Raw genomic sequence first — 17898 nt, forward strand, 5'->3', positions numbered from 1 at the left:
TTTTCGATTCCGGTTCTTTGAGAGCGTAAAAAATAAGTCCCGTGCCAATTTCACTGAGAGAAAAATATATTTCGTCAAATCTGTATTCATATTTACAAATCACTTCATACGGTTTAATTCGGTTGTGGTTATTGAATACAATTATATAAAAATCCTCTTGCAGGTATACATGTCTTATGACTCATGAGACATGTATATCTGTAGTCCGGAACGACCACAAAACTACAAACATGGCGGCTTGTTTAGGAACTTGTTTCATCTTAAAAATACACAGAAAGTTTCTGAAATGATTTTAAAGTAAGGATATCTCCACTTCCCTCCGTCAGCGGTCTGATGTCTGCCGAGATTCATTCATGTGAAGCGGATCGTCCTCAGCTGTTCATAAAGAAACCATCATGCAGACAGAGCGATAACAAATACTGTTGTGCCCATTTGTATGTTTTTGTTGTTTGTGAGCACTGGATGGCACACAGGGCATTCAGGGCAGTTGTAACGCGACTTTGAGTCCCAGAAAAACGCTATAAATGTTACTTATTATTATTACACGTGGTTAGCGCAGCTTAGCGTAAACAATGGAAACCGGTGGGAACAGCTAGCATAGCTCGGGGTTAAAATCACTAAATGGTAAACTAGCAGCAGCAGCTAAGCTCACTGATCAATAATATCTGGTTTGTTTGTTACCATCTGATAAATGAGTTTTGTCAACATTGTTAGGTCAGAATTCAAACTAAGCTCCAAAATGTCTCTGATTCTCCAGAGCTCCTTCAAAAGGTGGATTTACTTTAGATTTTAGCACGAGCATCACAGAACACGCTGTAGCAAGAACGTCTCGGTGGTAATTGGAGAGCGTCTATCTGAAACTCACAGGATCGATCCGTGGTGATGATGAGGGGCAGAAGTCACCAGAACGTTCTCATCCCTCCCTCGCGCTGAAACGTCACAGATTCAGATCACTGTGGTAGAAAGGGTCATTTAATTATAGGGTGAGATTTATCTGTGATGCTCGGGCTCAAATCGAAAGTAAATCCACATTTTGAAGCAGATATCTTGAAGGAGAATGGGGCATCAGATCGTCCATAGGAGCTTCATTTAAAGGTGACCTATCATGCAAAATGCACTTGTGTACGTCTTTTCTACATGAACATGTGTCCCCGGTGTTCCAGGGAACTCACCAAGTGTCAGAAAACACAACCCTCTCTATTTCCCTCCATACCCAAATCTCTTAAAAAGGGGCTGCAACGGATCTGATACAGACTGATCCAGATTTGAACACTTCTATGACGTCACAGAAGTGGTGCTACGGCTATTGGGCCAACTCCACCAATCAGGAGGAGACAGCCACGGACATTGCCGTTTGAAAGCGTTGGAGACGCTGTAGTACATATGCCAGGCCTGTAGGTGGTGCTGTTCTCACAGAATCAGCCCATGATGCAAAGACAGTGTTAAATTGAGAGAAATGAGGAATGGCTAAAATGCATGATCTGTTTGGTATTTTGAAAAATAAAAAGTATAAATATGCCTCATATAGGTATGGTCCTACACTATATTATTCAAATATAGCATGATAGGTACACTTTAAATCCTTACCTACCAATATTAACAAGTTTAAAACTCATAATTACAATACGTCCAATGTGAACTGAACTGCTGCTAATTTAACATTTAGTGGTTTTACCCCCGAGAGAGGCTAGCTGTTCCCACCCGCTTCCAGAGTCTAAGCTAAGCTAAGCTAAGCTAAGCATGTGTACATGGAGTCACTCTAAATGTTAGCTCAGTGATGCTGTTTGTTTGTTGTCACCTGACTGTTTCTCTACACTGTGTAACACTAGGGCTATTACCAAGCAACAACACAACTTACACAAAAAACTTTATTTATTGCAAACATTTGGTGTAAAAGATTATGATTTGAGTGAAAACCCTGAGCAGAGATAAGAAGAGGAACCGTAAACACAGACTTTAAAGCCTCTCAATGTTTGCAGAGGAAAACTCAGGTGGTCCTGTTTCACCCTGAAGTACCTGATTTTATTAATATCTATTTATTTAGTAAACATGAGGAACATCCCAGCTGCAGATCACAGATGACTGAGCAACATAAACACTTTAAACATCTGTCCTGTTTGGAGTTTTAACCCTGAACTACCTGACTTTTTATTAATTAACCTCAGTATTGCTAATGTGTTAACGAGGGGGTTTCAGGCTCTCGTCAGGCCCTCTTCAGGCCCACTTCAGGCCCTCTTCAGGCCCTCGTCAGGCCCACTTCAGGCCCACTTCAGGCCCTCGTCAGGCCCTCTTCAGGCCCTCTTCATGCCGCGAGCCATCAGGCAGGCGAACACCGTCATCACCATCTTAGGGTTCACCTCCACCAGGTCCTCCGGCAGCGCGTACACTCGGGCGCCCATCTTCCTCGCCATGGAGATAGCATACCTGCAGAAACAGGAAACAGGAAGTGATCACAGGTTCTGTTATTCCACCTGAACAATCTGTACTTACATATTCTTGCCTGCTTCCACTACCTCACAGGATATAGGATACTGTTCATTTAAAGCTACTGTAAACAAGTTTTAAATCTGAATCGGGTTCGTTGGCAGGTACGTTCACACCTCTGCTGTTCCTGTGAGATATTTGATTCTGTAAGATAAGATAGGACTGTATTTATCCCGAAGGAAATTGTTGTGCCAGAGTTACAAAGAGACAGTGCATTAAATATCTACAAGAATCACACAACTAATGCAAAAAACTGACGAGCAGTAATGAAACGTGCAAAACAATGTAGTGGCAGATACGTAATTGCACGTTATTATTGCACACTAGTGTTAATACTGCAAATGTTACATAGCAGAGAGTGTTTGTAATGATGGTACATGTTGCACACAGTGGGAGGAGTTATAGAGTTTGATGGGAGGAAAGAGCTCCTGTGGTCTCAGTGGTCTCGGTCTACAGCTGAACATGCTCCTGTGACTGAAGTGTTTACTTTGCGTTGTTGAGCTTCTCGTCCTCCGTCAGGTCTTCAGTCTTCAGCAGGTCGTATCTGATTGATCCGGGCTGGATGGAGTCGATCAGGTCCAGGACCGGCATGCTGCTGCTGATCGACGCGTCCTGAGACACAGGAGCAGGGAGCGGGGTTGAGGAGGGGGATTACAGAGTGGTAATGTGTAATTGTAAATATAAATATTGAAAAAAATAAAAGTTTTTTTTTTTAAACGATAGCGGTTTTTTTAAAGTTACAAAAAAAGTTTAGTTAGTAAAGCATGTTGTTAATTTAATTAAAAAATATATTTTTATAAAATGTCTTAAATAAAAACAAAAGTCACGTGTGTAAACAAATAAAAAGTCCTATTATAGTAATGTTAATAAAAAGGTTAAACAAGTAGAAAAAAAGGATAACATGTCTTAGTATAGAAAATGGAAAGAAATCATAACGTTAAAAAAAAAATCCTCAGAACGGGTTATATCTCAATATTTGATCCTCATCAATGATGAATGTTTGGTCCTCATAAGTATGGCAAAACAAACACACCAAGACACATACATACATGACAATTATAAATTGTAGAAAAAAGGGTAAATATAGTCTGGTATGTTTTTAATTTTTTATAATAAAATGTAAAAACAAAGGAAAGTAAAACAAAAAAAAGTCACTAAAAGTAAAAATGTCCAGAAAGGTTGAAAGAAAAGTATAGTGTCGAAGAAAGTCAAGGTATGTCCAAAAGAGTTACAAAAAGTTTAAAATATTTGTAATATAATATGTAAACATTTTTTGGGGGAAAGTAATGGTATTTCAGAAAAAGCTCCTTGAAATAAATATAATATGTAACAGGTGTGTGTTTGTTCACCTTGAAGCTACTGATGGTGGGTTTCCCCGCCTGAGTGAGAGCGTCGTTCACCCAGCACACGATGGTGTCATCGGTCACTTTACGACCGTCGCCCAGATCCTCCAGGATGTTCAGAGTGTACCTGAGGAGACACACCGCCACAATAAAAGATCATGCTGAGGAGACACACCGCCACAATAAAAGATCATGCTGAGGAGACACACCGCCACAATAAAAGATCATGCTGAGGAGACACACCGCCACAATAAAAGATCATGCTGAGGAGACACACCGCCACAATAAAAGCTCATGCTCAGGAGACACACCGCCACAATAAAAGATCATGCTCAGGAGACACACCGCCACAATAAAAGATCATGCTGAGGAGACACACCGCCACAATAAAAGATCATGCTGAGGAGACACACCGCCACAATAAAAGCTCATGCTGAGGAGACACAGTTTGTTTTTCTTCCAGCCAATGGATGGGTTTGTAGGAGATTTGTTCAGAGGTCTTTGAGGAAGTAACTGTTTGATGGTAAAGGTTTAAAGAGCTTTAGTTTTAGTTACCTTCTCATGAGCTGCCAGAGCAGAGCGAGGGTGAGCTTTCGATTCCCGGAGTGCAGGTCCTGCCCCGCGATGCCGACCAGAGAGAACTTGGCCTCCTTCTTCCCCAACTCCACCGCGTAGTTACAGTTCTCCAGCTGAAACAGGAGGATTTATCTCTCTCTGAAGTTACACACTCTTTGATTTTAGGGGAATATTTGAACATTTAAAAAACGTGTTGAAAAATGTTTGAAAAAAAGTACAAAAATAAGTAGTGTAGAAAAAAGTCGAAAAAAGTAAATGAAGGTTATTTTGTCCAAAAAAAGACAAAAAGTTAAGGTATAGATTGTCAAAATAAGTTTTAATTACAGTCAGTATAGTATGCTGGAAAATAAATATAGAGTTAAGAATAAAATGTAAAAACAAAAAACTGTAGAAAGCAGAAAAAAAAGTTTTTCAAAGTTACAAAAATTAGAAAATAAAAGTCACACTTTAGTATGCTGGAAATAGTTTAGTACAGTATCTGGACAAAAGTAACAAAAGATAATAGAAGATTTTGAGGTATAGGTATATTAAGTAAGAAAAAGGAATTAAAAAAGTCATAAAAAGTTCATATATGTCTCTTTTAAAAAAGTAATTGTATGTCGACCAAAAAAACTAGTAGGAAAAGTTCAAGAATAGTATCAAATGTACAACAACCACAATAGTAGTACGTCAAAGAACTACATTTAGATTGTGTTGAGATTCAGGGTGCACAGTATACTCAGTATTTCGTCACCTTCTTCATGTTGCTTCCCAGTTTGGAGTATGGCGGCTTGTTGACTTTGTCCCAATCCACTGGGACCTTAATCTTCTCGTAGAGCTGGAAGATCACCAGCGCGTCGTCAATGTCCCTGAAACACAACCCAAAAACAATAAGTAAAGGTCATGTAAGTCAAAACAATTACAAGAAAATAACAGCATAACATGTCATTACAAAAAAAGTAATAAGTTATAGAAATCATGAAAACTCACGGTATAATGTGTCGCTAAAAAATACAATAAATGTCACAATAAATCATCATTTAAAATTCCTTTGTTTTCCTTTTTCAAACCATGTCCTCCGCCCGAATGTCTTGCAGTGTTCAGAGACACTATTTATATGTTCAATTGGCTATTTTCTTTATTCATTCTTATTATCGCTATTGAATACAAATCTCCCATAGTTTCCGTGTGTTTATGTAAATGTATGTATGTGTCTTGGTGTGTTTGTTTTGATACACTTATGAGGACCAAGCATTCGTCATTGTGTGCACGCATGTTTGTTTTGATATACTTATGAGGACCAAACATTCGTCATTGTGTGTACGCATGTTTGTTTTGATATACTTATGAGGACCAAGTATTCGTCATTGTGTGCACGCATGTTTGTTTTGATACACTTATGAGGACCAAACATTCGTCATTGTGTGCACGCATGTTTGTTTTGATACACTTATGAGGACCAAACATTCGTCATTGTGTGCACGTATGTTTGTTTTGATATACTTATGAGGACCAAACATTCGTCATTGTGTATGTTTGTCACACATGTTTGTTTTGATATACTTATGAGGACCAAGCATTCGTCATTGTGTGCACGTATGTTTGTTTTGATATACTTATGAGGACCAAACATTCGTCATTGTGTGCACGTATGTTTGTTTTGATATACTTATGAGGACCAAACATTCGTCATTGTGTATGTTTGTCACGCATGTTTGTTTTGATATACTTATGAGGACCAAGCATTCGTCATTGTGTGCACGTATGTTTGTTTTGATATACTTATGAGGACCAAGCATTCGTCATTGTGTGCACGTATGTTTGTTTTGATATACTTATGAGGATCAAGCATTCGTCATTGAGCCTTGGTGTTGGGATCAGGGGTCACAGGTTCAAACCCCACTACAGTCAGCATGTCGTTGTGTCCCTGAGACACTTCACCCCAAAGTGCTCCTGTGGGGATTGTCCACAGTACTGAGTATGGAAGTCGCTTTGGATAAAAGCTTCTAATAAGTAACATGTAATGTAATGTGTGTACGTATGTTTGTTTTGCTGTATTTATGAGGATCAAATATTGGGATATAACCTATTCTGTGAGGACTTTTTGTTTTGTCCTCACCAAAAAATACTGTCTGCCTCAAGGTGAACAATACTCAATGTTTTTATATTTTCAGCAACTGTCCTCATAAGAAAAGTAATGGCTTATATATATGTTGTTTTCTTACACGTAGAGGTGGTTCACTCGAGGATTCACTCCCAGAGAATTCATCCAGTTCCTGAAGGTCCGCTCCTCCCGGGTCTCACCTGGAAAACATCCGGAAACATCAGAACACTGAAGAGAAGCTGAATGTAAACGCTCTGTTCTGATATGAACTATAATATAATAATAATCTGAAAACAAATAATTGAATCATCAATAATAATAAAAATAATATTTATATATTATATTTAAATTATTATTCCCCTGGACCGGTCTGTAATATTCAAACAAAAATATTTTAAATATATATAATTAACCAATATGGTAAATCTTTTAAAAGGACAGAAAGTAATAATCATAACAAAAACAATTATTATTATGTATAAACATTTTACTTTCTAAACTTGTATTATCTTTTACAATTTAAGTTTTTTATTAGTTTTTGTATTAGTTTTCATTTTTGTTTTAAAGTATTTATTCATAATTTGACTTTATAATATTTTTGTATTATCATTATTTTAAATGTTATTTGTTTTGTTTCATGCATTTTGTCATTATTTCCCAGATGTCTGATCCTGTTAATGTGGGACGATAAATAATCTGTATTAGCAGCTATCTAATATATATAGATGTTTTTGGTGAGATAATATATAGATAGATATATGGTGAGAGTTTTCAGAAACAGACGGGTTTAAACGAACCCTCGATGGAGCTCCAGTCGATGTCCACGTTCTCGGGTTTCTTCAGCGCCGGGTATTTGTTGAACAGGTTAGCAACGAAGGCCAGGTTGAGTTTGGGGTTGCCGCGGACGACGTCTGTCGGCATGACGAACTGTCTGCAGCCGAGCCGGTCTGCCTGCTGCAACATCATCTCCGCTCTCTGCACATCATCCTTCTCCTGTAGGGGGCAGTAAAGAGCTTTAATATCATTTATATACAGAGATTTATTATTAATTAACAACAACCTCCTTCTCCTGTAGGGGGCAGTAAAGAGCTTTAATATCATTTATATACAGAGATTTATTATTAATTAACAACAACCTCCTTCTCCTGTAGGGGGCAGTAAAGAGCTTTAATATCATTTATATACAGATTTATTATTAAATAACAACAACCTCCTTCTCCTGTAGGGGGCAGTAAAGAGCTTTAATATCATTTATATACAGAGATTTATTATTAATTAACAACAACCTCCTTCTCCTGTAGGGGGCAGTAAAGAGCTTTAATATCAAGCCAAGATTAAAACAATACATTTATATTATTTAGTATTATGGTATATTATGTCATTAAAAAGTAAAGAAAAGGTGTAGAAAAGTATATCAGGATAACGGTTTATAAACATATCATGGAATAAAAGTGTGATCTCGTGTCTGACCCTGAGTCCGGACACATCGATGGCGATGGGGGGGATCCCCTCCTCGTCTCCTTTCGGGGCGACCTGGTTCAGGATGTTGTAGTACGCCTTCGAGTCCTGAAACACACCAAATACAAACGATATATTTTAATCCGTCTTTGAAATAAGATAGAAAAATCATGTCATTTCCTTGATTTTTCACTTCTTGTTTATTATTTAAAATTGTAAATTTGTTTTGCTTTTGAATAAAAATCTTTTCTGTGCGTTTATGAAAATGTATGTGTCTTGGTGTGTTTGTTTTGCTGTACTTATGAGGACCAAACATTCATCAATGTGTGTATGTATGTTTGTTTTGCTGTATTTATAAGGATCGAGTATTGAGATATAACCCGTTCTGTGAGGTCTTTTTGTTTACTGTTCCGGGCCCAGGATGAACAATACTCAATGTTTTGATATTTTCAGCAACAGTCCTCTTAAGAAAAGTAATGGCTCCCACTAGAGGACATATGTTTGTACTACAGCTGACGTGTTTTCAGAATCAGGTTTATTGCAAAGTAGGTTTACACATATGAGCTATATATGGATCATACATGAGCATGGTTAAAGAAGATCAATTGTAAGAAAAACTACCCAAAAAAAACTGTGTGTGTGTGTGTGTGTGTGTGTGTGTGTGTGTGTGTGTGTGTGTGTGTGCGTGTGTGTGTGTGTGTGTACCTTGATGTCGGAGCTGAAGTTGTTGATCTTACTGCAGCCGGCCTCCTCCAGGTGGAAGTTGGCCCAGCGCAGCAGCAGCTCTTCGGGGGAAAGTTTCATCAGATCCTCCAGAGACTCTCCGTCACGCAGAAGGGCCATCAGAGCTACACACACACACACACACACACACACACACACACACACACACACACACACACACACACACACACACACACACACACACACACACACACACACACACACACACACACACACACACACACACACACACACACACACACACAGGAAGGGAAACAAATCAGTGTATTTCCCAAAATGTGGAACTACTCCAATAACACTACAGAACACCAAAGACTGAAACCCCCCTGTGGTGCAACACTACTTGTGACAATTTAAGTTCTGTAAATAACTGTTCAATATATACTTACACTGTGAATACTATCACCTAGCTGCTATCACACCACGTTATACATGGTACACTTACTGGCACTAGATGTGTATTTAATAAATTGTCATTTCAGTTTGTATCTTTGATATTGTCTGCATGCGTCTTCATTGTTTCCAAGCTGTCTTTGGCTCTTTACTTGCTGTAACTGTCCATGTCCCCTCCGTGGGACGGCTAAAGTTATTCTGATTTGATTTACATGTGTGGAGACTTTTTGCACTACTTTGTATTTTTGTATGTTATTCTTTATGTTGCATTGTTGGAGGAGCTCAGGTCAGAAGATTTTCATTGCCAGTTCTACACTGAAGCTGCTGAGCATATAACAATACAACCTTTGAATTTAATTTAACTATTATTAAAGTAGTTATGGCTATGGGTTAGGTTAGGTGCAGTTGTGTTTGACTTTGTTATTGATACTAACCTTCGTTCCTGCTCAGCTCGATGTATGAATGCTTCTTAATTATATTCAAGCTATCTTTGGCTCTTTACCCACTGTAATAATGTGAATTGACCCTCTATGGGGCGACTAAAGCTATTCTGATTTGTTCGTAAGCCTATACTTCGTGCTGCGGTTGTGTTTGACTTCGTTATTGATACTAACCTTCGTTCCTGCTGAGCTCGATGTCAGCGAACAGCCCGATCTTGATGACCTGCCACAGCAGACCCAGGACCAGGTGCTGCCGGCCCTCCTTCAGGTCCTCCGCCCCTATGTTGACCACGTGGCAGCCAATGGCTGACGACGAGTTCAGAGCCAGGTTCAGGTTCTCCTGCAGATCAGAGACCCCAAGATTCAAAGGTTTTATTGCCATATGCACAAAGCTAAACAATTGTTAAATACCAACCAATAAGCAATATATATATATATATATATAAATATATATATATACATACATATATATATATATATACAGTACATTGACTACAGGTCTTTGAAGATCTGGAAAGATTCACCAAAAACCAAACTAGTTTTGTAGTGACCAAACAAACAGCGATGTTCAGATCAGTGAGTTATTCATGTTTTGAATAAAGCTGAATGTAATGTTTTATTAATATCACTCTATAATACGTAGAGTCTATCTGTTCATTGTGGCTGTCTTTTCACACCAAAATGGTCCCGACGTCCTCTACAGTGGACATACTGTAATATTTAAAAATTAAATTTAAAAAAGTCTAAATTACAAGGTGTTTTTTTAACCCTAAATTTGTAGGAAATACAAAATAAAGAAAATTGGAAAACACATGTTTTCCTCGGTTCCCAGGAGGAAATATATTTTTTAAGGAAAGCCTCAAGACCCACCTGTTCCGCACCGCATTTCACTGACTGTCCTTTATTTATTTTTTATTCTAACCTTTTATGCTCTTAACCTTTTTTTAAGTTACCATATCTTATTCAATACGCTCCTTAGATCACTTTCATTTTATTAGTTTTATTATTTTCTCCTCATAGCGTTGACCTTGAGATTACGTTGTTTTTAAAGTGTGCTATATAAATGAAATGTATTATTATATATATATAAATATATATATATGTTAATAACTGTGCAATATATACCTAAAATATAAAAATACTAATGAAAAGTAGAGCAAAAGGTCTGTATCCATAGAGCAGGGTTATGAGATGAAACAGAGCCGGTAGCAGCACCTTCAGAGACCTTGTGTCAGTGACTGATATGTTTTAAGAAGTTCAGCCTGAATCTGATTCATGAGGTTTTCATATCAATAAAATCCTTTCTGATCCTAAATATCTTGGTTTCTCCTCTGAGGTCACGTTGTTCTTCTCTGAGGTCACGTTGTTCTTCTCTGAGGTCACGTTGTTCTGGTGTCTTACAGAATACACTTCACTGAAAAACATCTGATTGATATTTATTTTCTTTTGGATTAAGTTTCATTGCATTTCATATTGAGGTAATCCAAAAGAAATGACATTACTTTTATATTTTGATGCTCAGACATTTTTTTTAGAGGTTTCTAGTAATTATAACGGATTACATTGTAATAGATTTGAGTGGTTCAAACTTTCGGGTCCCGATCTATTGCCTAAGGAGAAAGTGTGCCCGAGGCCTGAGCAGTTCAGAACCACTGATGTGAAGGGATGGATATCTGCTGTAATGCAGGAGGTGATGGACGTGCTCACAAACTAAATGAATATATATATATATATTAAAGTGTGAGTTACCTGGATGGTGAAGGGAGTGAGTTTCTTCTTGTTGATCGTCCTCTCGTCGATGGTGTCGGGGACGGACAGGTTGATCATCTTACTGTCAAGAAAACATTTGAATATTAGCTCACACTAACAGAGAGAAACCCAGCCCAGAACACATGTATGGTTTAATGGCTTCACTTTCTTTGGTATTATGTTCTTTTTAAACTCTTTCTTTTATTAAATGTATTATGTTAATAGATTTCACAAACATGGTTCAGGTTAGTTCAAAGCAATAACATTACGTTAAACTTCTTATTATTGCTTTCAACTAAACTGATACAGGTATGTGAAATGTGTCGACATATCGTTAGAATTTAGAAAATGCTGTTTCTGTATTTATTGATGTCGTTCTGGATTTCTATCTCTAATATTGAATGCATGCTTCTTTATTAATACTTAGCCTCTGTGGGAATAACAAAGGTCTCTTTCTGTTTCTGATTGATCGTGCGTTGTACCAGAGCACGATGCCGTCCCCCATGGCGGTGAACAGGTCGTCGGTGTGGGGGTCCATCGGCAGGACGTGCTTACAGTCAGCATCTTTCTCCAGAGCTTTATTGATCCAGTTCACAAACGCCACCTTCTCCTCCTCTGGAAACAAACCACCGTCAAACCAACTCCTCTGCTCCTGAAATATATACTCTGTTGCAAGGTTTCAAGCTTTTTGTTGTCTTTCCACAGGGTAGTTATGTCAATGGAAATCTGAGGTCACAGGCAACAGAGCAACACCATACAACAACAGATGAAGTGCAATCAGAGTCTCCAAGTAATACAGACTCTGATTGCACTATTTCTATTTCTATTTCATTTGTTTCTATGTTACCATTGGCTGCTACCAAGATAGAAAATCCACAGCCTTGATTTCATTTTAGTAACATGTAGTTTCCTTGATTTTAAACGTGTTGTTTATTATTTTAAATTGTGCATTCTGGCTTTCATATATTTTATGGTTAATTATCGGTATTGAATAAAAACCTCCCATAGTGTGTGTGTTTATGTAAATGTATGTGTGTGTCTTGGTGTGTTTGTTTTGCTATACTTATGAGCACCAAACATTCGTCATTGTGTGTACGTATGTTTGTTTTGCTATACTTATGAGGACCAAACATTCGTCATTGTGTGTACATATGTTTGTTTTGCTATACTTATGAGGACCAAACATTCGTCATTGTGTGTACGTATGTTTGTTTTGCTATACTTATGAGCACCAAACATTCGTCATTGTGTGTACGTATGTTTGTTTTGCTATACTTATGAGGACCAAACATTCGTCATTGTGTGTACGTATGTTTGTTTTGCTATACTTATGAGCACCAAACATTCGTCATTGTGTGTACGTATGTTTGTTTTGCTATACTTATGAGAACCAAACATTCGTCATTGTGTGTACGTATGTTTGTTTTGCTATACTTATGTGGACCAAACATTCGTCATTGTGTGTATGTATGTTTGTTTTGCTATACTTATGTGGACCAAGCATTCGTCATTGTGTGTACGTATGTTTGTTTTGCTATACTTATGTGGACCAAGCATTCGTCATTGTGTGTACGTATGTTTGTTTTGCTATACTTATGAGCACCAAACATTCGTCATTGTGTGTACGTATGTTTGTTTTGCTATACTTATGAGCACCAAACATTCGTCATTGTGTGTATGTATGTTTGTTTTGCTATACTTATGAGCACCAAACATTCATCATTGTGTGTACGTATGTTTGTTTTGCTATACTTATGAGCACCAAACATTCGTCATTGTGTGTACGTATGTTTGTTTTGCTATACTTATGAGAACCAAACATTCGTCATTGTGTGTACGTATGTTTGTTTTGTTATACTTATGAGCACCAAACATTCGTCATTGTGTGTACGTATGTTTGTTTTGCTATACTTATGAGCACCAAACATTCGTCATTGTGTGTACGTATGTTTGTTTTGTTATACTTATGAGGACCAAACATTCGTCATTGTGTGTACGTATGTTTGTTTTGTTATACTTATGAGCACCAAACATTCATCATTGTGTGTACGTATGTTTGTTTTGCTATACTTATGAGCACCAAACATTCGTCATTGTGTGTACGTATGTTTGTTTTGCTATACTTATGAGGACCAAGCATTCGTCATTGTGTGTACGTATGTTTGTTTTGCTATACTTATGAGCACCAAACATTCGTCATTGTGTGTACGTATGTTTGTTTTGCTATACTTATGAGCACCAAACATTCGTCATTGTGTGTACGTATGTTTGTTTTGTTATACTTATGAGCACCAAACATTCGTCATTGTGTGTACGTATGTTTGTTTTGCTATACTTATGAGCACCAAACATTCGTCATTGTGTGTACGTATGTTTGTTTTGTTATACTTATGAGGACCAAACATTCGTCATTGTGTATACGTATGTTTGTTTTGCTGAAAATCTTGCATAGTTTAAATATAGAAAATGTGAATATCAATAACATGTTTAGTACCTGAGTAAGAGTGCTGCGTTCCCGACTGCTCCGACGTTCCCGCCACGTTCCTGAGTCCCTCTTTCTTATTGATGGCTTTCCGGAAGGTCTTGGCCACGTCGCTGCTCTTCAGCCCGTGCACTATCTGGAGGGGGAGAATACACGTGTTTAAATATATCAAAGAACAAAGAAACGCCATACTGTATATACTTTACTTTTACCATGCACAATTGTTATTAAATGAAGGCGTGGCAGGCTCTTTGTTTGTTTACTGTTTTATTTAGCCTTGTATATGCACCCTGCATGCACTTTCAAAAAAAGTGCATGAATTTAATTTGAGTTGAGGCTAAAACTTGCCTTATAGTAAGATTTAAAATGAATTAAATAATGATAAATATTTGAACCTAGTAGTGTAACTAATAACCACTTACTCAGCAGTGAGTAATAAGTAAAGTAAGACATTACTATTTTTAAATGACCCAGTGAGAGCCTTTTCATTTCGAGCACCTTCAGATCCAAAGCTATTTCCGTTGACTCCTTTAAAAGCAAACTCAAACACATCTCTGCATCTGTTTCCATCTTCATGAGCATCACTTCAGTCTCATGCTTTTATCACATGGCAATACTAATGTTGATGTATAATGTTATATACTGTTTGTATGCTATGACGCTCGCAATTTGTTTGCTGTGTGCAGCCCTCGGATGCATATTTTGTGATTTGAGTAGAAATTCTTCGTTCCTGTACTTAAGTACATTCTTCTGGTATCAGTACTTTACTCCACTACTTGTTTTTCTGACGACTTTTTACTTTGACTTCTCACATGTTGAACTCAAATACCTGTACTTTCTACTTCTTACATGTTGAACTCAAATACCTGTACTTTCTACTTCTTACATGTTGAACACAAATACCTGTACTTTCTACTTCTTACATGTTGAACTCAAATACCTGTACTTTCTACTTCATACATGTTGAACTTAAATACCTGTACTTTCTACTTCTTACATGTTGAACACAAATACCTGTACTTTCTACTTCTTACATGTTGAACTCAAATACCTGTACTTTCTACTTCTTACATGTTGAACTCAAATACCTGTACTTTCTACTTCTTACATGTTGAACACAAATACCTGTACTTTCTACTTCTTACATGTTGAACTCAAATACCTGTACTTTCTACTTCTTACATGTTGAACTCAAATACCTGTACTTTCTACTTCTCACATGTTGAACACAAATACCTGTACTTTCTACTTCTTACATGTTGAACTCAAATACCTGTACTTTCTACTTCTTACATGTTGAACACAAATACCTGTACTTTCTACTTCTTACATGTTGAACTCAAATACCTGTACTTTCTACTTCTTACATGTTGAACTCAAATACCTGTACTTTCTACTTCTTACATGTTGAACCCAAATACCTGTACTTTCTACTTCTTACATGTTGAACTCAAATACCTGTACTTTCTACTTCTTACATGTTGAACTCAAATACCTGAACTTTCTACTTCTTACATGTTGAACACAAATACCTGTACTTTCTACTTCTCACATGTTGAACTCAAATACCTGTACTTTCTACTTCTTACATGTTGAACTCAAATACCTGTACTTTCTACTTCTTACATGTTGAACTCAAATACCTGTACTTTCTACTTCTTACATGTTGAACACAAATACCTGTACTTTCTACTTCTCACATGTTGAACTCAAATACCTGTACTTTCTACTTCTTACATGTTGAACTCAAATACCTGTACTTTCTACTTCTTACATGTTGAACTCAAATACCTGTACTTTCTACTTCTTACATGTTGAACTCAAATACCTGTACTTTCTACTTCTTACATGTTGAACTCAAATACCTGTACTTTCTACTTCTTACATGTTGAACTCAAATACCTGTACTTTCTACTTCTTACATGTTGAACTCAAATACCTGTACTTTCTACTTCTTACATGTTGAACCCAAATACCTGTACTTTCTACTTCTCACATGTTGAACTCAAATACCTGTACTTTCTACTTCTTACATGTTGAACTCAAATACCTGTACTTTCTACTTCTCTCATTTTCCAAACAGGCTGGTTCCTTTAGTCTGAATGTGTGTTTGGTGGCGTGATCATTATTATTTAGAGTCGTTGCGTTCCTATTGATTTGAACACGATCCGTGTATCCATCATTTCCTGGTCTTCTCTAAAGAAGAGGGACCAATGGAAACGTTGTCATGTTGCCGTTGGTCACCATGGAAACATTCATTAGCTAACAATGACATTATTGTTCTATTAATATAAAGGGAGGTCAGGTACTCTTTAAAACAGCTGCTAGTTATGGGTACTTTTTACTGAAGTACATTTCAAAGTTCTTTACTTTGACTTGAGTAAAGAAGTTTAGTCCGTACTTCTACTTTCACCAGAGTATTTTTAAACACGAGTATCTGAACTTCTACTTGAGTAAAGGATGTGTGTACTTCTACTTGAGTACAGGATGTGTGTACTTCTACTTGAGTAAAGGATGTGTGTACTTCTACTTGAGTAAAGGATGTGTGTACTTCTACTTGAGTACAGGATGTGTGTACTTCTACTTGAGTACAGGATGCGTGTACTTCTACTTGAGTACAGGATGCGTGTACTTCTACTTGAGTACAGGATGCGTGTACTTCTACTTGAGTACAGGATGCGTGTACTTCTACTTGAGTAAAGGATGTGTGTACTTCTACAGTAGTACAGGATGTGTGTACTTCTACTTGAGTACAGGATGTGTGTACTTCTACTTGAGTACAGGATGTGTGTACTTCTACTTGAGTACAGGATGTGTGTACTTCTACTTGAGTACAGGATGTGTGTACTTCTACTGTAGTACAGGATGTATGTACTTCTACTTGAGTACAGGATGTATGTACTTCTACTTGAGTAAAGGATGTGTGTACTTGTACTTGAGTACAGGATGTATGTACTTCTACTTGAGTACAGGATGTATGTACTTCTACTTGAGTACAGGATGTGTGTACTTCTACTTGAGTACAGGATGTGTGTACTTCTACTTGAGTACAGGATGTGTGTACTTCTACTTGAATACAGGATATGTGTACTTCTACTTGAGTACAGGATGTGTGTACTTCTACTTGAGTACAGGATGTATGTACTTCTACTTGAATACAGGATATGTGTACTTCTACTTGAGTACAGGATGTGTGTACTTCTACTTGAGTACAGGATGTGTGTACTTCTACTGTAGTACAGGATGTATGTACTTCTACTTGAGTACAGGATGTATGTACTTCTACTTGAGTAAAGGATGTGTGTACTTGTACTTGAGTACAGGATGTATGTACTTCTACTTGAGTACAGGATGTATGTACTTCTACTTGAGTACAGGATGTGTGTACTTCTACTTGAGTACAGGATGTGTGTACTTCTACTTGAGTACAGGATGTGTGTACTTCTACTTGAATACAGGATATGTGTACTTCTACTTGAGTACAGGATATGTGTACTTCTACTTGAGTACAGGATGTGTGTACTTCTACTTGAGTACAGGATGTGTGTACTTCTACTTTAGTACAGGATGTGTACTTCCTCTCACCTGGGTGAACTGGGCCAGGGTGAGCTGCTCTGAGGACACGGTGAGCTCCTGGACGATCTCCCTCACTCTGTACCCCGGCAGCGGCAGGTTAGCGGCTCTGAACAGCTCCGTCAGCTCTTCCTTACTGATGAAGCCGTTATTGTCCACATCTGCAGGAGAAAAATAATCTCTCATGAGATATAGTTTACACGTAATGGAGACAACATTAAAACTCAAACAGCTTCTCCTGAAACCAGGAGCAGACTGGGGGGAAAAGTGACCCGGGGATCAATTGACAGACAGGCCCACTTAAGGCCGGCCGGCGACGAATATATGTTACTTAACAAAAAACCCTGCATTTAATGTTATGTTGGAGCATTACTCAAATAGTAATCACCTGAGCCCTTGAGATGCCTAGAGCTAAAATAGTTACAGCATATATTTAGTGATTGTAATGTTAACAGATCATTGATGCAAAAACATTTGGACCCAATTTGCCTGACTTGACCCATGGACTAAAACATGGGCGTAGGAAGCATCCTCAATGTGGGTGAGACAATTTAACAGGGGGTGTGGGCAGGT

The 17898-nt window shown here is 37.7% G+C and overlaps 1 protein-coding gene across 1 annotated transcript in view; it reads right to left on the reverse strand.

Moving 5' to 3' along the window:
* Window positions 1–1854: 1854 nt before the first annotated feature.
* The window catches only part of lcp1 (lymphocyte cytosolic protein 1 (L-plastin)), a 22426-nt gene continuing 6382 nt past the window's right edge, over window positions 1855–17898 (reverse strand). Inside the window, exons 4-17 of the mRNA XM_079664419.1 lie at window positions 17338–17486; window positions 13765–13888; window positions 11753–11885; window positions 11271–11352; window positions 9696–9861; window positions 8650–8792; window positions 7957–8052; window positions 7284–7479; window positions 6608–6686; window positions 5137–5251; window positions 4383–4516; window positions 3834–3954; window positions 2972–3096; window positions 1855–2424 (exon numbers count right to left, since the gene is read on the reverse strand). Coding sequence (XP_079520545.1) covers window positions 2292–2424; window positions 2972–3096; window positions 3834–3954; window positions 4383–4516; window positions 5137–5251; window positions 6608–6686; window positions 7284–7479; window positions 7957–8052; window positions 8650–8792; window positions 9696–9861; window positions 11271–11352; window positions 11753–11885; window positions 13765–13888; window positions 17338–17486 — 1796 coding nt within the window. The 3' untranslated portion in view covers window positions 1855–2291. The remainder of the gene's footprint in view (window positions 2425–2971; window positions 3097–3833; window positions 3955–4382; window positions 4517–5136; window positions 5252–6607; window positions 6687–7283; window positions 7480–7956; window positions 8053–8649; window positions 8793–9695; window positions 9862–11270; window positions 11353–11752; window positions 11886–13764; window positions 13889–17337; window positions 17487–17898) is intronic.

The sequence above is a fragment of the Notothenia rossii genome (genome assembly GCF_949606895.1).
Source record: "Notothenia rossii genome assembly, chromosome: 2".
In the NCBI taxonomy this organism is placed as follows: domain Eukaryota; kingdom Metazoa; phylum Chordata; class Actinopteri; order Perciformes; family Nototheniidae; genus Notothenia; species Notothenia rossii.